The 15,654-nt window shown below is 45.5% G+C and overlaps 1 protein-coding gene across 2 annotated transcripts in view; it reads right to left on the bottom strand.

Annotated features, from left to right (window-relative positions):
* Positions 1–15,654, bottom strand: part of LOC306922491 (adhesion G protein-coupled receptor L3-like) — a 214,149-nt gene that overhangs the window by 76,037 nt on the left and 122,458 nt on the right. For both annotated transcript variants that reach the window (XM_079500133.1, XM_079500134.1), the window contains 3 exons: positions 5,012–5,476; positions 2,694–2,797; positions 1,027–1,212 (listed from right to left, as the gene is read on the bottom strand). In XM_079500133.1, the coding sequence (XP_079356259.1) occupies positions 1,027–1,212; positions 2,694–2,797; positions 5,012–5,476 (755 nt within the window). The remainder of the gene's footprint in view (positions 1–1,026; positions 1,213–2,693; positions 2,798–5,011; positions 5,477–15,654) is intronic.

The following is a 15,654-nucleotide window of genomic DNA, read 5'->3' as shown; positions in this document are numbered from 1 at the left end:
ATTGTCTGTCCAGAGTAGACCCCTAACTTGAGAAATCTATACTTAGATCACACCGGCAACAGCAAACCCCCTCACACCGTATAAATCTGGGCAATGTAGTTTCATATACAAATGCACATCTTTTGATCACTCTGTTACTGGCAAACCTTTTAGGGTGTTTATTAGTTGTACTTCTACAAGCCTATAGACTAATCTATCTGAGTGTTTGTGTGGGTTGGCCTATTTGGGAAAAACCTTGAGCTCTAAAAAATAATAATAATCTCAGAGCACAGGAGTGATATCAGAACCGAAGATTTTAGGAACCCAGTGGTTCTTCATTTTTGAAGAAGCCAAATATTGCATCTCTTCATTAAAATATATTGGCATTGAACAAATTGCCCCCCAGAGGAGGTGACATTAACACAGTACGTCAGGAGAGAGGCATTTTGGATCTCTACATTAGACACTGTTAATAAGGGCCTAAATGAAGCACTCAAACCTGTCATTCTACCTGTACTTTCGTTCTTTTAATGGGTCCCCTTCTGCCTCATCACGTGGGTCTTGCTACATTTAAAATAAAGTGTAGGCATCATTATTATTATTATTACAGATTATTCTTTCTTTAGTATATCTTTTTTTTTTATAGTTTTTTTTGGTGTATTTTGCAATTTTGTATTTGTATTTCCGATGTCTATAAATAGTTCAGTCCTACTATAGGCTACTTTGAAACTTGAGTAAGTCACTTGGAGCACATTGATTGCACCTGTGTGATCATTTCAACCCAGCCTTGATTGGTGGCTGGTCTGAGGTGTTACCAAGTTATAAGGAGTGTTTTGGTTCTACGCCTCATTTGAAGAAGACCTTTTGTCGAAACGTTAATCTATAATAAAGCCTTGACTGGGAGCTTTTTTTGCTAAATCAGTCTGCTGACTTCTAGACTTCTTTTTTTGATATAAACCTTAACCTTAACCTCGCAGAAATGCCCGTCCGAGGCAAAACACCCTGAAAAGAGTGAGAGTGCCTGCATGTGTGTCCTCTCTGCAGTACCTTGGTGAGGCTGCGGGCTGCGCTGTCCTTGCCCCCGGGCGTAAGGTTCCTGAGCTGCACGTCCAGAAGTTCCACCAGCTGAGCCATGGCGCGCACCGTGGACGGAACGTCGCCCGGACGCAGCAGGCCCTTGGTCTGCTCCGCCAGCTCTCTGGCCACCATGGCGGCCGTCTCACCCGAACGGAGCTGGAGGTGGAGGGAGGATGGAGAGACAGGAGAAAAGAGAGAGAGAGAGGGGGGTGAATAGTGAGGCAGTGGAAGGTGGAGAAAGAGAGAGAGGAGAATCAGAATTAGCTTTATTGTCACAGTTTTACAGGTAAAACAAGTGGGTAAAATTCGTTTTTTATGCATAGTTCCCATCGTGTCATTTTGTCCAAGAAAAACAAAGAAGGGGGAGAAGGGGGAGGGGGGTAAGGAGATCAAGGCAGGGAAAGAAATAAAGTTTGAGTGCTTTTACCACAAAAAGTACAGGTAAAGGGTTTTCTTTTGTGTGGGTCTTAGATACTTTCTGGTTTTGAATTGCTACAAACGGTACAAGCAAAACGCCTCTTTACAAGCTTTGCTACAAGCTGTACAATCGAGAGAATAGACAGAGAGGGAGACAGCGAGAAAGAGGGTGGGGGTAGCGAGAGAGAAAGAAAGATGTGTGGAAGGAAAGAGGACAAATGAGGAGAAGGAAGGCATGAGAGAGGAAAACGGCAAGTGGGAAAAAAACTAACACAGGACAAAAGTATCTCCACAGGAGAGTGGGGGAAAATAATGGACGGAGGAGGGGAGGTAACGAAGGATAAATGGAAAGAGGGAAGATGGAGAAGAAAATGTAACCAATTTCACACCTGGAGTCCCTATTTGGGGTCATTATAGGTGATTTTTCTGTGAGAAAAAGGAATCGTAGATTGTTTCTGCTATTTTTTTTTTTACCATTGTAATATTTTACCATTGTGCGACAAAATATCAAATAGGGCTTAAGTGGTGAGGGAAATAAATATTTGATGGTGCAGATGAGTAGTGGCTCGGTTGTAGGGCTCACAGCGGCTGAATGTGCTCGTTATGGCTCCAGCACCTCTTGTGCGTGTTATCGTAATGACTCTTAAACTGCTTCACGTCAACAAATCCTCCTCTCCCACCTCCGCAAAACAGCACTGATTTCACACCGACTGTAATATTTTGCCACATTTGGACTTTTAACGGAAAGGGCTGTAAAGCTTAACGTCTCATTCGAGAAAGCACCAAGCACTAAGATGTAATCGTAAAAAAAATAAAATAGAAAAGATAATCAAATACGCACGTCTCGAATTTATTGTATCTTATTTATATTATACAATTAGGAAGATATATTTATTCTAATGATGGGCTTTACTTTTCTCATGCAAACACTGCATGCTGCTAGTATGCATATTAAGACCGCATTGCTAATTTCAATCTCCCCTGGCTGCTGCATATTACGATCTCTGAGATCATGCACACGAGACACACCGTTAACAAAGCGAGTTGGCTCGGCTGGCCTAAATCTCTCCCCGTGGTCAATGTGTGTTCATGCATGCCATAAGCGCCCCAGGACCCTATCCATAATGGATGGCCTTACGCCGGCCGGGGTTCAACGCGGGGAGAGGCTGTGTGTGTGCGTGGCGGCGGCGGCGGCGGCTGGCGGCAGCGTTCAGACTCACTTTCTGCATGATGTGGTTGACCCAGGGCGACGTGCAGTTGCTGAGGTCGGGGCCTTGGGGATCCCAGTAGCCCAACTGGGCCACGCACACGTATGTAGCCACGCCTGCAAAGACAGACCAAGTAAACACACGGAGACAGCGCTGACATTCACCAGGAGACATGAGATCCTTAGACGTGCCTGGGGTTCACTGAGCGCTCGGGTTGTGTGTGTGTGTGTGTGTGTGTGTGTGTGTGTGTGTGTGTGTGTGTGTGTGTGTGTGTGTGTGTGTGTGTGTGTGTGTGTGTGTGTGTGTGTGTGTGTGTGTGTGTGTGTGTGTGTGTGTGTGTGTGTGTGTGTGTGTGCTTGCGCGTGTGCACTTACTACTATTATTCTACTCGAGGGCCAAATGTCCCCACAAGTATAATAGAAGTTGAGAAATGTAGATCTACGGCTATTCTGCTGTACAAAGAAGACAAAGTGCAGTAACTATGGGGGAAGACATTGGCTGATATTGGGGTTTAAAAGTGTTTCAACTGGTCAGCCAAATGAGATATCGGCAAATAAGTGATTGTAAATATGTTCTCGAGGTAACTGTTTATCCCCCAAAATCACGAAGGCTAATTTTAAACATTTGGGATAGACAAATAAGTCGGTTTGTCCAAAAACATAGTTACTGCACTTTGTGTAGGGCAGAATTATAGGCTTTACTGAAGGTAAAACCTTTCCTCACGACTCTCGAGTATAGTAATACTGTAATGGAGATTCTCCTATATTTGTAGGGAATCGTCAGTGAAGTCTATAAGGGCTCTATTTGGGGAAGCTTTATAGCTTAAGGATCTGTATTTCTCTTTAGGAGCTGGGGAGGGAACGGAGCTGGTCACGTTTGAGTCTAAAGTCTACTTAGATATCTCCTTTCTCATACTTCTAATGATGTACTAATGCTAATCTCTTCTATTCTCTACACCTCATATAAAGGTGATATGACGTCAAGCTGTCACGTCACGCTATCACCCGTTGCCGTGCGTGCGTGCGTGCGCGCGTGCGCGTGTGCGTGTCCGTAAAATTGGTTAGTCCCATGAGTCTGTGTTTGTGCATTCATTATGCCTGAGCCTGAGTATGAGGCGTGTGCACATTGTTGCGTACAGTATTTTGCAGTGTTTAGTCAGACAAAGGGCAGCTTTTCAACATGTCTGAGGACGAACAGTGAACTCACGCTCCACTTATTAAGGCCCAGGAGGCCGACAATACACACTCTAGGGGGCTGCAGCAAGGAAATGTACATTTACATCAAGGCTCCCATTTGTGTATTTGTGCGTGTGTGTGCGTGTGTGCGTGTGTGTGTGTGTGTGTGTGTGTGTGTGTGTGTGTGTGTGTGTGTGTGTGTGTGTGTGTGTGTGTGTGTGTGTGTGTGTGTGTGTCCGTGTGCAGACAAGGCCATATACATTGCGTGTGGGTGGAGTATATATGCCTGCTTTTGTTATTCATTTAATGAGTTGCTCCGGAGGCCTACTGTTTGCCGCTGTGCGGATGTCAGGCCACATGAAATAACTGTCCTGGAGAATTGCCGCAGAAACAGTCTGCTCAGCACAATGGACATGGTTTGCGTTTCCAATAAGAGATAGACTTTTTGCACATACAAGACAACCGCATATAGCGAGATAATACATGGGTGAGATAAAGGAATAAAAAAGTTCCAGCTTACGCAGCACAAGCAATATTATATATTGAATGGGAAGAATGAAAGACCCACAGTACCCCCTCCAGCCCTCCCAGGCCCCCAGAGCCCTACTGGCCAAAGCTGGAACTGCTGACAGGCGAAGTACAGTACATGGGCGAAGCACGAAGCGTGCAGCTGCAGGTTTTAACACAGAGCTCTCGTTCATGAATAAAAAAACCTGAACTTTTAACATTCAGTAGATTTTCTGTGGTCTGGGGTTTTCATCATTGTAGCTCAAAAGGCTTCGCTTCAGAACACACAAAATCCCAAACCACAGAAAATCCACTGAATGTGCAAAGTTCAGGTTGTGTGGGTGTAATTGAGGTTATAAAACCTCAATACTAAAAACGAAAAGAATTAATGAATGAAACATAAACATCTGCATTACTTAATTTGCAAGAAGTCTACACACGTTTGCCGCAGCATCAACACAGCATGAAATTGTAGACAAAATCTTATCCAACAAAATATTCCTTAGTTTTCGGTGTGCGAAAGGCTAAAATCTCATCAAATGGTGAGATCTTGGCTCAAACGGCGAATAAACAATGGGCCTTGAAATGAAATGGGTTGAAAAGCACCTGCTCTATGACAACAGTACCCCATCCATCCATCCTCCTCACCTAGCGTCCCCACGGGACAGGGCTGCTTGGCGGTCTGTCCCTGCTGCGTGCGCGGCCAGGACACGTCCGCCACCACCCTGGGAACGCAGAACTCCTGGGGGGGCAGCGGGGCTGGGGCGGCGGCGCCACCGGGCGACTGGGGCGGCACGGCGGCGGCTGGGACCAGGGCCGGGGACGAGCGGCCGCCACCGCCGCCCGCTTTCTGGTTGGTGTCGGGGATCTGGTTGGTGTCGGCCGGCGAGCCTCCTCCTCCTCCTCCTCCGGGGATGAGGATGGCCTGGCGGATGGTGGTGCGGTAGCGCTGGCCAGGCGACGTGGTGAGCAGGGGGCGGGGCGTGGTGTAGTATGGCGGCGAGCGCGTAGTGGTGGTGGTGGTGCGGCTGGTGGAGGAGGAGGACGAACCGCCGCCGCCGGCTCCGCCGCCGCCTCCACCGCGGACAGGCGGGAGCACAGGGGGACGGTAATCTGGAGAGAGAGAGAGAGAGAGAGACCTTTAACCAAGCCTCTAACCTTCCATTTTACACTCAAACAGACATCAGACACCCGCAATAAAACACATACTGTATATAACATCCTGTTTTTCCTTCTACTTCCTCCTAAAGAAACAAAACCAGTGACTCTTGAGAGAGAGAGGAGAGAATGTCCAACAAACATGTCTGGTATCTGAACTATGGATTTATGACTATGATTTAATACTCGGGTTGCGGATATAGTGTCACGCACCTTAAAATACCAGATTTACAAGCTGAAAGTGGCGCATTGTGAGCACGCATTGTGAGCACGCATTGTGAGCTTATAAATCTGGTATTTCCGATGTCATGTCCAAGTTCACACCGGCACGCAGCCACGCGGTACGAATCAGGATTTTGAACGCTAATGTTGTTTGGTTCACCAAACCCACGTCTGGTGGTGCATGACCCGAGTTGGAATGAGCTTTAATGAGCACAGAATCCATGGATGAGAGGTTAAGATGTGAGTCCCACTGTGAAGATGCTTGAGAATGCTACAGCAGCAGCATTCTGAACCTCTCTACGGATGTCCAATGAACCGTACAGGGAGAGGAACGTGGTTTCCAAGCAAGCGGTGACCTATTGGCACACCACTGATGCCGGGTGGCAGTTCCCCTTTCTGTTGACCAACCCGGCGTGGCCAGTACGGTCGGGACCGCCTATGACGACAGATATACTGCTGCTATGTGCACTATACAGGAGTGTGCATGTGGACATTTAGCGGATTTAGAACCTTCCCCTATCCGTAAAAACGTTATCTTGCGGCTGCACTACCCACTAGTATACATTATGCTGACTCCTATATTTGCAGCTGGAGGTGTGCCCGTGGGCATGTTGATGCGCTTTCCTTAGAATTGCTGCCTGGACGCACCGCGGCAGAACATTCTCAGCTCAGAGGTCTCGTTCTCCACAAATCTCTGTGATCGTAATTTTCCTACAGTCAGCAGAAGTGAGAGTGTTAATACCTCGTGTCCATTGTGTTTATATAATTGTCTATTCAAAGAAGTTATTTGATTGTGCGCGATTCCATTCGCTCGTTCAGTTTCATTACTCACGTTGCGCAGCACAAAGTCCCTGCTTTATTGCGAGTGAGACTGTGTTGGTCGCGGAGTGGAATCATATCGACGATAGATAGGAGTTAATTATTGCACACACAAAACAACCCTCTGTATATCAAATGTAAATGTATTCCAAGGCAGCGACGCGCGTGGCTCTTCCATGGGCCAGGAAATGATATCACTGGGGATAATGGGAAATGGATAATGGATTGCGTAGTATTCTCTTAAAAGCAATGGCATGTGGCACGGTGATTGGTTTCATTATCGTAACGCCCAAACCACACCTAATAATGTACGCATAATGTATGTTTTAGGGATTTACGCTGGTGTCACTGTGAAAGAGAGCAAGGGCCCCATGTGTGAAAAATGTGTTTAAAAGTGTTTCAACTGGGATATCGGCATATAAGTTGGGGCGGCAGTGTCTCAGGGGTATAGAGTGGCCGGATGGGAACCGCAAGGTTCCCAGTTCGATCCCGGGCTCCCCCAGAGTTAGTGTCGAAGTGTCCTTGAGCAAGACTCTGAACCCCGAAGTGCAGGTTGGAGCCTTGCATGGTTTCCTCCGCCATCGGTGTATGAATGTGTGTGTGAATGGGTGAATGTAATGCACAATTTATGTAAAGCGCTTCGGACAAAAGCGCTATATAAATGCCCCATTTACCATTTAAGTGACATTACACTAATTATTGAGGTAATTGTTTATCCCGCAAAATCACAAAGGCTAATTTGGTATAAACAAATAGGTCGGTGTGTCCAAAAACGTAGTTACTGCACTTTGGCTTTGTAGGGACAAAAGTTTTTTTTTTAACGAATTGTTGCAACGCCACGCGTTGTGAGTTTGTAGATAAGCTAGGCCCCCTCAATAAATAAATAACTAATAGATAAACAAATACATAAATAAAATAAATAAGCAAGATACACAGTAATTTGTCCAGCCTATTGGATTAGTACACGCAGTTGTACGCCCTAACACGGCGTAAGAAACATTCTCTCAGAACCATACATGATTCATAACAGCATGACATCACCAGGAGAAGGCCTGAGTTGCATACAGTAAATGTATAGGGTACACTACACACTGCATGCAGAGCCAGTGTCAATATTTCATTGTAAAGCGACTCAATTATTAACATTGGGCCTGTTTGGGGGCTATATGGATGTGTATAGAATGATGGAAGGGGTGTGTTTGTGAAGAGTTATAGTGTCCCTTTTGTAAATCGACACCCACCCATTTCTCAAGCTAACCCATGTCTGGTACAAATTGAGACAAATGCACTGTGCTGGGTGCAAAAAAGTTAGGGTTCCCCAGGCTCCAATCGTGTTGTGCAACTCCTAAAGTGCAATCCACAAGTGTAACCTAGAGTGTACAGTACACACAGACACCATTAATATAATGTGTAACCTGCAGTGTACAGTACACACAGACACCATTAATATAATGTAAAGCAATAGGAGAAGCAATACTTTTAAGTACTCGGGGATGATTTATATACACCCACTGCCTTGTGCACCGTAGATCTGCAAGCTGCAAAACGTGTTGCGCTGCAATGACTGGTGAGCATGTAGATCTGCACTTTTTGGTGCGGAACACCGTCACGCAAATTAGTATAAGTCGCATTTATTCAATAACTCTCTCTCTCTCTCTCTCTCTCTCACACGCAGTCACGCACGCACACGCACACACACACACACACACACACACACACACACGGACTGTACCGTATGTGCACACACGCACGCATGCACGCACACACACATCTGGTTGAGTGACATCCCTTTTGCATTCCATTCTATGTGGACATCCTGTTCCACTCCCACCCTCACAACTCAATTGTGTTTCCGTAGCTAAACTGCTATGCCCCGGACCCCCCCCCCCCCCCCCCCCCCCCCAACCCCCCACATCATGCATTCTCTACGGAACGTCACCATCAATCATGCATGGCAGTGGCGGCCTAGGGACTCCCTGTCAATCAGCGTGTGCGCACGTGTGTGTGTGTGTGTGTGTGTGTGTGTGTGTGTGTGTGTGTGTGTGTGTGTGTGTGTGTGTGTGTGTGTGTGTGTGTGTGTGTGTGTGCGCGCGCATGCGAGTGCGTGCGTGTGTGTAAAACAGGAAGGGGGCACAACAATGGGTATGTGTGTGTGTGTGTGTGTGTGTGTGTGTGTGTGTGTGTGTGTGTGTGTGTGTGTGTGTGTGTGTGTGTGTGTGTGTGTGTGTGTGTGTGTGTGTGTGTGTGTGTGTGCACGCGCATGCGTGCATGCGTGCGTGTGGTTGATGATATCTGTCATCACAAAAAAGCACAAGCATAGCAGACCACTGAGACCAGGGGCCACAGTGCTGCACCCTCTCTCTCTCTCTCTCTCTCTCTCTGCCAGTTTATTCAGCTATCAAACTCCATCTCTGTTTCTCTTTCATCTCCGTCCGAGAGTTTTACTGAACACATTTTTGTTCCGCGTTTGTTTTCTCTACGGCTCTCTCGTGCATACCTTTGGCCAATCACAAGTGGCCTTACACGTCAGGAGCCAATGGGGACCTGTGCACGAACGCCACATAACAGCTTCATAAAACATTGATAGGGCAAAAGGCCAGCACTTGTACTCTGTGTAGAGGCTGACATATTTCCCCTGCGCTCGCATAAGACAGCGGTTCCCAAAAACCTTTTAGCCCGTGACCCAAAAGAGAAATTAAACATTCTCCCGGGACCCAAACTAGGCCTAGTGAAAATAGCAGATCTACAAGCTCACAACGCGGCGCGAAGCGTCAATACTTCTTAAGCATTTGTTTTCAAATTCATGGCGTTTCTTATATTTTTCTTAGATTTCTTCATGACATTACTGAAAAAAAATCATTGAATTCGGCCTTTAATTCATGAAAATCTTTGCATTTTAGGGATTTTTATGTTAATTAAAAACTAAAATGTAGGAAAATAAATAAATAAAGGGACCCATAAAAATGTGTCCCTATTTGTGTGATGACCAGTAACAAAGTTTTTACTTGAGTAGCCGACTACTCCCAAAGAGTAAGTATAGTTTGGTGCCTGGCCATCGGTGTGTGAATGTGTGTGTGTGTGTGTGTGTGTGTGTGTGTGTGTGTGTGTGTGTGTGTGTGTGTGTGTGTGTGTGTGTGTGTGTGTGTGTGTGTGTGTGTGTGTGTGTGTGTGTGTGTGTGTGTGTGTGTGTGTGTGTTCGTGCGTGCATGTGTGTCTTTGGTGTGAATGTGTGTGTGTGCGTGCGTGCGTGCATGTGTGTCTTTGGTGTGAATGTGTGTGTGTGCGTGCGTGCACATGTGTCTTTGGTGTGAATGTGTGTGAATGGGTAACACCATCAGGAGTGTGAATGGGTGAATTTAACGCCACAGTTGTGTGAATGTGTGAACACAACGCATGTATATATACTATATATTTATACGCATCATTGTTTTGCCACTTTGAGAGTTAAATGAAGTCTATGTGGATTTTTGGGATGTATACTTGCTGCAATGCAGCTGCTCCATGTGTTCCGCTCGGAGGAAAACATCCAGCATTGCGTTCAATAGATGGAAGGAGGTGGGACTTCTGTTCTATTGTCCCTTGCGTTCTTCTCATCAAAGGAAACGCTCCAGCCAGCTAGGGAACAAACCCTATTTTTTGGCATACCAGCCAAAGTGGTTGGTTGATCTAAAGAAAAAACCCTATACCAGCCAGGCAGATTATTATAAAAAAAAATGTACGGCCAAAATGGATATACTGTAGATTTTTGAGGGGCGCAGGTTTAATGTTTGTTTTTAGTTCAATGTTTGTTTTAAAAACGCCATTGACAATGAAGGGAACATTTATGTCATAATGTGCCTCATTATGTCATATTGTCTCTATTGTTAATGGCATTTAATGTTTGTGTTGGCACCGTTTGTTTTACATCACGGAAACGAGAGTGGAATGCACAGTGCCCGAGCTCCTCTGAAATGATTCCCCTCTGCCATCAAATTAGTCATTTGATGAATCTGATAAGTTTAATATATAATATATATATGTTTGATTCCAACTCGTCTGGCAATACTATTCCACTTGCATCTGTGGGGGAACAAAAACTAAAAGTGGCAGAAAACGGATATACAGATAACAGGATGCCACTTTGCCAAGTCTAGAGTTGGGCGTGTTCCAGACCGGATCACGGTAGTCAGTTCGGAACGAACGCGAGGTGACACGAGGTTACTCAAGGTCCCCAGATAATGCAGACAGCTAGGCTTTCTGTGGGTGGGTGTGCGTGCGGGTGCGCATTGCGTGCGCGTGTGCGTACGTGCGTCCGTGCCCGTCCGTCTCAGTCTCTGCTCTGTTGCTCAGAACGCTCTTGTTGACTTCCGACATGGTAAACAGAGGGGTCATAAATCTACATCAGAGAAGCCATGGAGGAGAGAGGCTGTAAAATGAACTTCCCCTGGCAACCTTGCCAAGTCCTGAGAAACACACACGAACCAGACAGACACCGAGACTGAGAGACAGAGACACACAGAGACGGAGAGAGAGAGAGAGAGAGAGAGAGAGAGAGAGAGAGAGAGAGAGAGAGAGAGAGATAGAGAGAGAGAGATGGCAGGGAGGGAGTGAATGACAAGGAATGTTCAACAGAGCGTACAGATGTACGATTCACTGTACTCCCATGATTTGCTTAATATGCAAGACCACTGCTTTCCTACACTCTGCAGCAGTGTTCTAAAAATTACTGCATAGTCTCTGTCTTTCACACACACACACACACACACACACACACACGCACGCACGCACACACACACACACACACTCACACACAGACTTGAACGACATGAAGCAGTGGAACCGGAGGGGTAATGCAGAATGATAATCTGCCTGCAGGGCACGAAGCTTTCTAGACTGGATAGGAGCAGTGAGACATCCAATAGGGCTGCATACTGCGATAACACACTGCCCCTATGGCCACGCACGCACGCACGCACGCACGCACGCACGCACGCACGCACGCACGCACGCACGCACGCACGCACGCACGCACGCACGCACGCACGCATGCGTGCGTGCATATGCACGCACGCATGCATATGCAACCGCACACAGACTTGTACAGATGTTCACATTTCTCTCTGTTATGCGCGCGCGTGCACACACACACACACACACACACACACACACACACACACACACACACACACACACACACACACACACACACACACACACACACACACACACACACACACACACACACACACACACACACACACACACACACACACACACACACACACACACACACACAGGGCTTGTGGCAAGTGCGTAGCTCCAGCCTGCTGATAAGACAGAGTGGAGCACTTCAAAGCAGTGATACTTGGGAGATAGAAAACAACCTCTTGTTAATAGGAGCCTCGCTCAAAATGGCTGCCAGGCACAGCCACGGTGCCACGGCTAATGTTTCACACACACAATTATGCCATCCCTCTGTATAAAAGGTTAGTCACCTGCAGCAACTTACGCAATTACATGCTCCTTTCTCTTAATCAAGGGATGTTCCCTTGTTCAAAGGAGGGGGAAAGAAAAGATAGTCAGACTGCATACTTTTATGTTTAATATTCAGGAATAGCTATTTGCATTCACAGCATACTCTTACACCAAACCTAAAACTGTGTTTTAGGTGTGGTGTCTTTTTGAAGCTGTACCTGTATGAATCACTAAATGTTTCTTTCTTTGTGCTAGCCTACTACTTACAGATTTTGTCCAAAACTCACACAAATCATTACGCATTAGCCCTGCTGTCATCATGATCAAGATATATCACTCAGAATTTCCATATTCAATTCCAATTGGCAATGATTGACTTCCCAGTGTAGCATTCCCTGGGTAGCCAACCTCGGCCTGGTGGAGATCTGCGCTCCGAGGATTACACCTTTCTATTTATCTTGCTTTAAGTCATGCTAGTGTTAATACATGACTGGTTGGATGCTTGATTCTGATGGGTCACAAATGATATTACTGAATTCAGCAGTAATTATTGCAGTGTTATTTCTGTATAATGACCGCTGAGCTCAATGGCTGTCTAATCAAAGGCTCAGAGCAACTGTTGCTCCTATCAATCTGCCCCGCTTGATTTTATGCTGTATCCAACATGGCATCCACGTAAACAAACCCACAACGTCATTTACAGCTAAACATTGCTCTCAAGAATGTTCTTGACAACATTTGGAGCGAGAAACAGAGCACCAAATCAACCCCTCTGAGGGCTTTGACACCAAATCAAAATGCCCCATGCACGGCCCAAAAGGCCACGTGCATGTAACACAATCAAGAACGACACTTTTTGCATTTGCGCGCCCAGTGAATGAATGTGCATGCATTCATGCACGTTCCGCCAGCACCGCTGCTGCCATGGAGTTATATACAGTTGGGTGCCACCGATATTGTCCCTTATCATTTGACCCATTTAGGCCTGACTTCAAAATTTTAAAAAATCCTTCTAAATGCTCCAGTTTTCTGAACTAAATATTTTCACGATTTTTCAAAAATAGCAGACCTACAAGCTCGTAGCGCAAAAATAGCAGACCTACAAGCTCGTAGCGCGCCACTCGGTGGCGCGCTATGAGCTTGTAGATCTGCTATTTTTCAATAGCTAAATTATAACATAATGTTTAAAACACCAAAAGGGGTTCCCGCCCAAAATGGGTTAACTGTCCTTTTGTGCAGATCACGCAAACCTCAGCAAAAAGAAAAGGACAATATCGATGGCCTCCAACTGTATTAAGGCTGCTCACTGACGCTGGAACTGCTATTTTTGAGTCTCCTCCCACCAAAAACACTAGCTGGGGTTTCTGTGTTGCGTTACATTGAAATCTGTGACCTATGAACGGTTTCGACAGAAAGCAACAGCTGTACCCATTTGAAATAGTCTCGCACAGGGCTCTACAAGCTGCGGGCCCTGGGGCTTAAGCTCCAGTAAATTCCATTGTGAATCCGGGCTCAACACTTCCTGGTTTTCCGACGGCGTGTTGGTTCCGACCCTATTCCTATTCCTAACCCTAACCACAGGCGAAGCCACGTAGTCTGAATAATGTTGGAATTATGGCCAGTCCACGCACTGGAGGACACACCATGACCTGGCATATACATACATATGTACAATGCAATAGCCTACTTTCATTACCGTAAGCAAGGACATCCTTCCGTTTGTTACTTTTGGGTCAATTTATTAATTTCTTTATTAAGTAGCCGTGCAACAATGTCAAGGGTTAGTCACACCAACATTTCACAGATTTTACCTGTATGAATGGATGACAAATAAACAGCCATAAGTTGCCTGCTACTTCTCAATGTGGTGAAATGCTCTGAACACAGCTCCGAGCATCATTGACCTACTTTCTAATGCTATAATCAAGGCAAATATGTTGCTTCCTGCTCGATCAAACAGGCCTATATGTAAGATAGCATCAAACGATTTAGAAGCAACCCTCTCTGGTATCGTGGATTATTTGTGTGTGTGTGTGTGTGTGTGTGTGTGTGTGCGTGCGTGCGTGCGTGCGTGCGTGCGTGCGTGCGTGCGTGCGTGCGTGCGTAGGTGTGTGTGTTGTTGGAAGTTGAAAGGCCAACAGTGACTCAGAGTTTAGTGGGATGTATATTTAAAATGCAGCATTGATAATTATTTACTATTCCAATCTGTCCTCTGAAAAGACGTAGGTTACGGTTGATATAGTGAGAATCACTTCACTTTGAAACACAAGATGTTTTTAACGTTGTATCGTCTTGATACAACTCTCCGTCTCTTATTTCACATTCTAAAATTACGACGATTCTAAAATGTTGATGAATATTGGAAAAGCTTTGTTTTCAGCCCAGGTTATGGACTAGTATAATATTGTGTCATATATTGTTCACGTTAGCCCAATATCGTATAATTTTATTACAGAAGATATCCCTACATCGTGGTGCGTTTGATGTTTCAATTTAGATGTTCTCTGAGACTCTCATTGGAGTACCCAAATTCTGGAGGATGAGGATCAAACATATACATTATTCATAGATCCTGGAATATACTAAATGAGGGAAAGAAGAAGCTCCTTCGGGGATATTTCTTTGGGCAGAAAATATTGCATACGTACATTTATTGAACAGGTTTTCTAAGGTTTTAAACCACTAAACTGGACATGTGGAATAGTGATGGGCCTTTTGATTCAAAGGCTTTCAGCGTTCAGGAAGAAACCAAAAATACACAGGGCAGACATATTTGAATATTCTAACCACACCTGGGGGTCTATTAGAGTAATGTTGACTCCATAGACGCATACCAAACAGAAAAAGTACAAAAATCACGGCACAAGTTTGAGTCTACACCTGGTAGTATTTGACCTGCCATGTGCTGATCTGATCGCACCACTCCCGCCTAGACCTATATCTCCCACACAGACAGATGCAGCGCCATTAGTTAATCGAACTCAGCAAGTTTGAACAGAAACGAGGATGGCTTTATTGCCGTAATTGTTTTGTGCGCCATGTTGTCGTGAATCAACCGGGTGTGCATGTGGAGAGTGAAGAATGATGACATTTACGCCTGCCATTACAGTAAACAAGAAGCGCTGTCCCTCATCCAGATGAGCTATGAAAAACACAACTCCCTCCCGGCAACACCAGGTGGAAATGGGCTTTCTGTTCAGACCACATGCAGATGCTGTCCTCTCAGACAGAATTATGCATCTCAGAACTATTACTGTAGCAAACTGTGGTATATCGTACACAGTGAAATCCTCCATGTTCATGAAACCCATTCAGGACGGGAGCCCCTTTTGGTGTTTTTAGCATTATGTTATACTTTAGCTATTGAAAAATAGCAGATCTACAAGCTCATAGCGCGGCACCGAGTGCCGCGCTACGAGCTTGTAGGTCTGCTATTTTTGAAAAATCGTGAAAATGTGGCGCAAATCTTTGAATATATATTCTTTCAGAGCGAACGTTTTTAACTCAAATACAACGTATTTTTTGGGTGTCGGCGGCAAATTAGCCTACATATATTTTTGGGGGTCCTTGACATGAAAATGTTTGATGACTGACATAGAAACATATAGGGTTTTTCCGAAAACTGTCAGGACATTTGT

Source organism: Electrona antarctica (genome assembly GCF_951216825.1).
Source record: "Electrona antarctica genome assembly, chromosome: 4".
In the NCBI taxonomy this organism is placed as follows: domain Eukaryota; kingdom Metazoa; phylum Chordata; class Actinopteri; order Myctophiformes; family Myctophidae; genus Electrona; species Electrona antarctica.
This window is presented reverse-complemented; position numbering and strand designations above follow the sequence as displayed.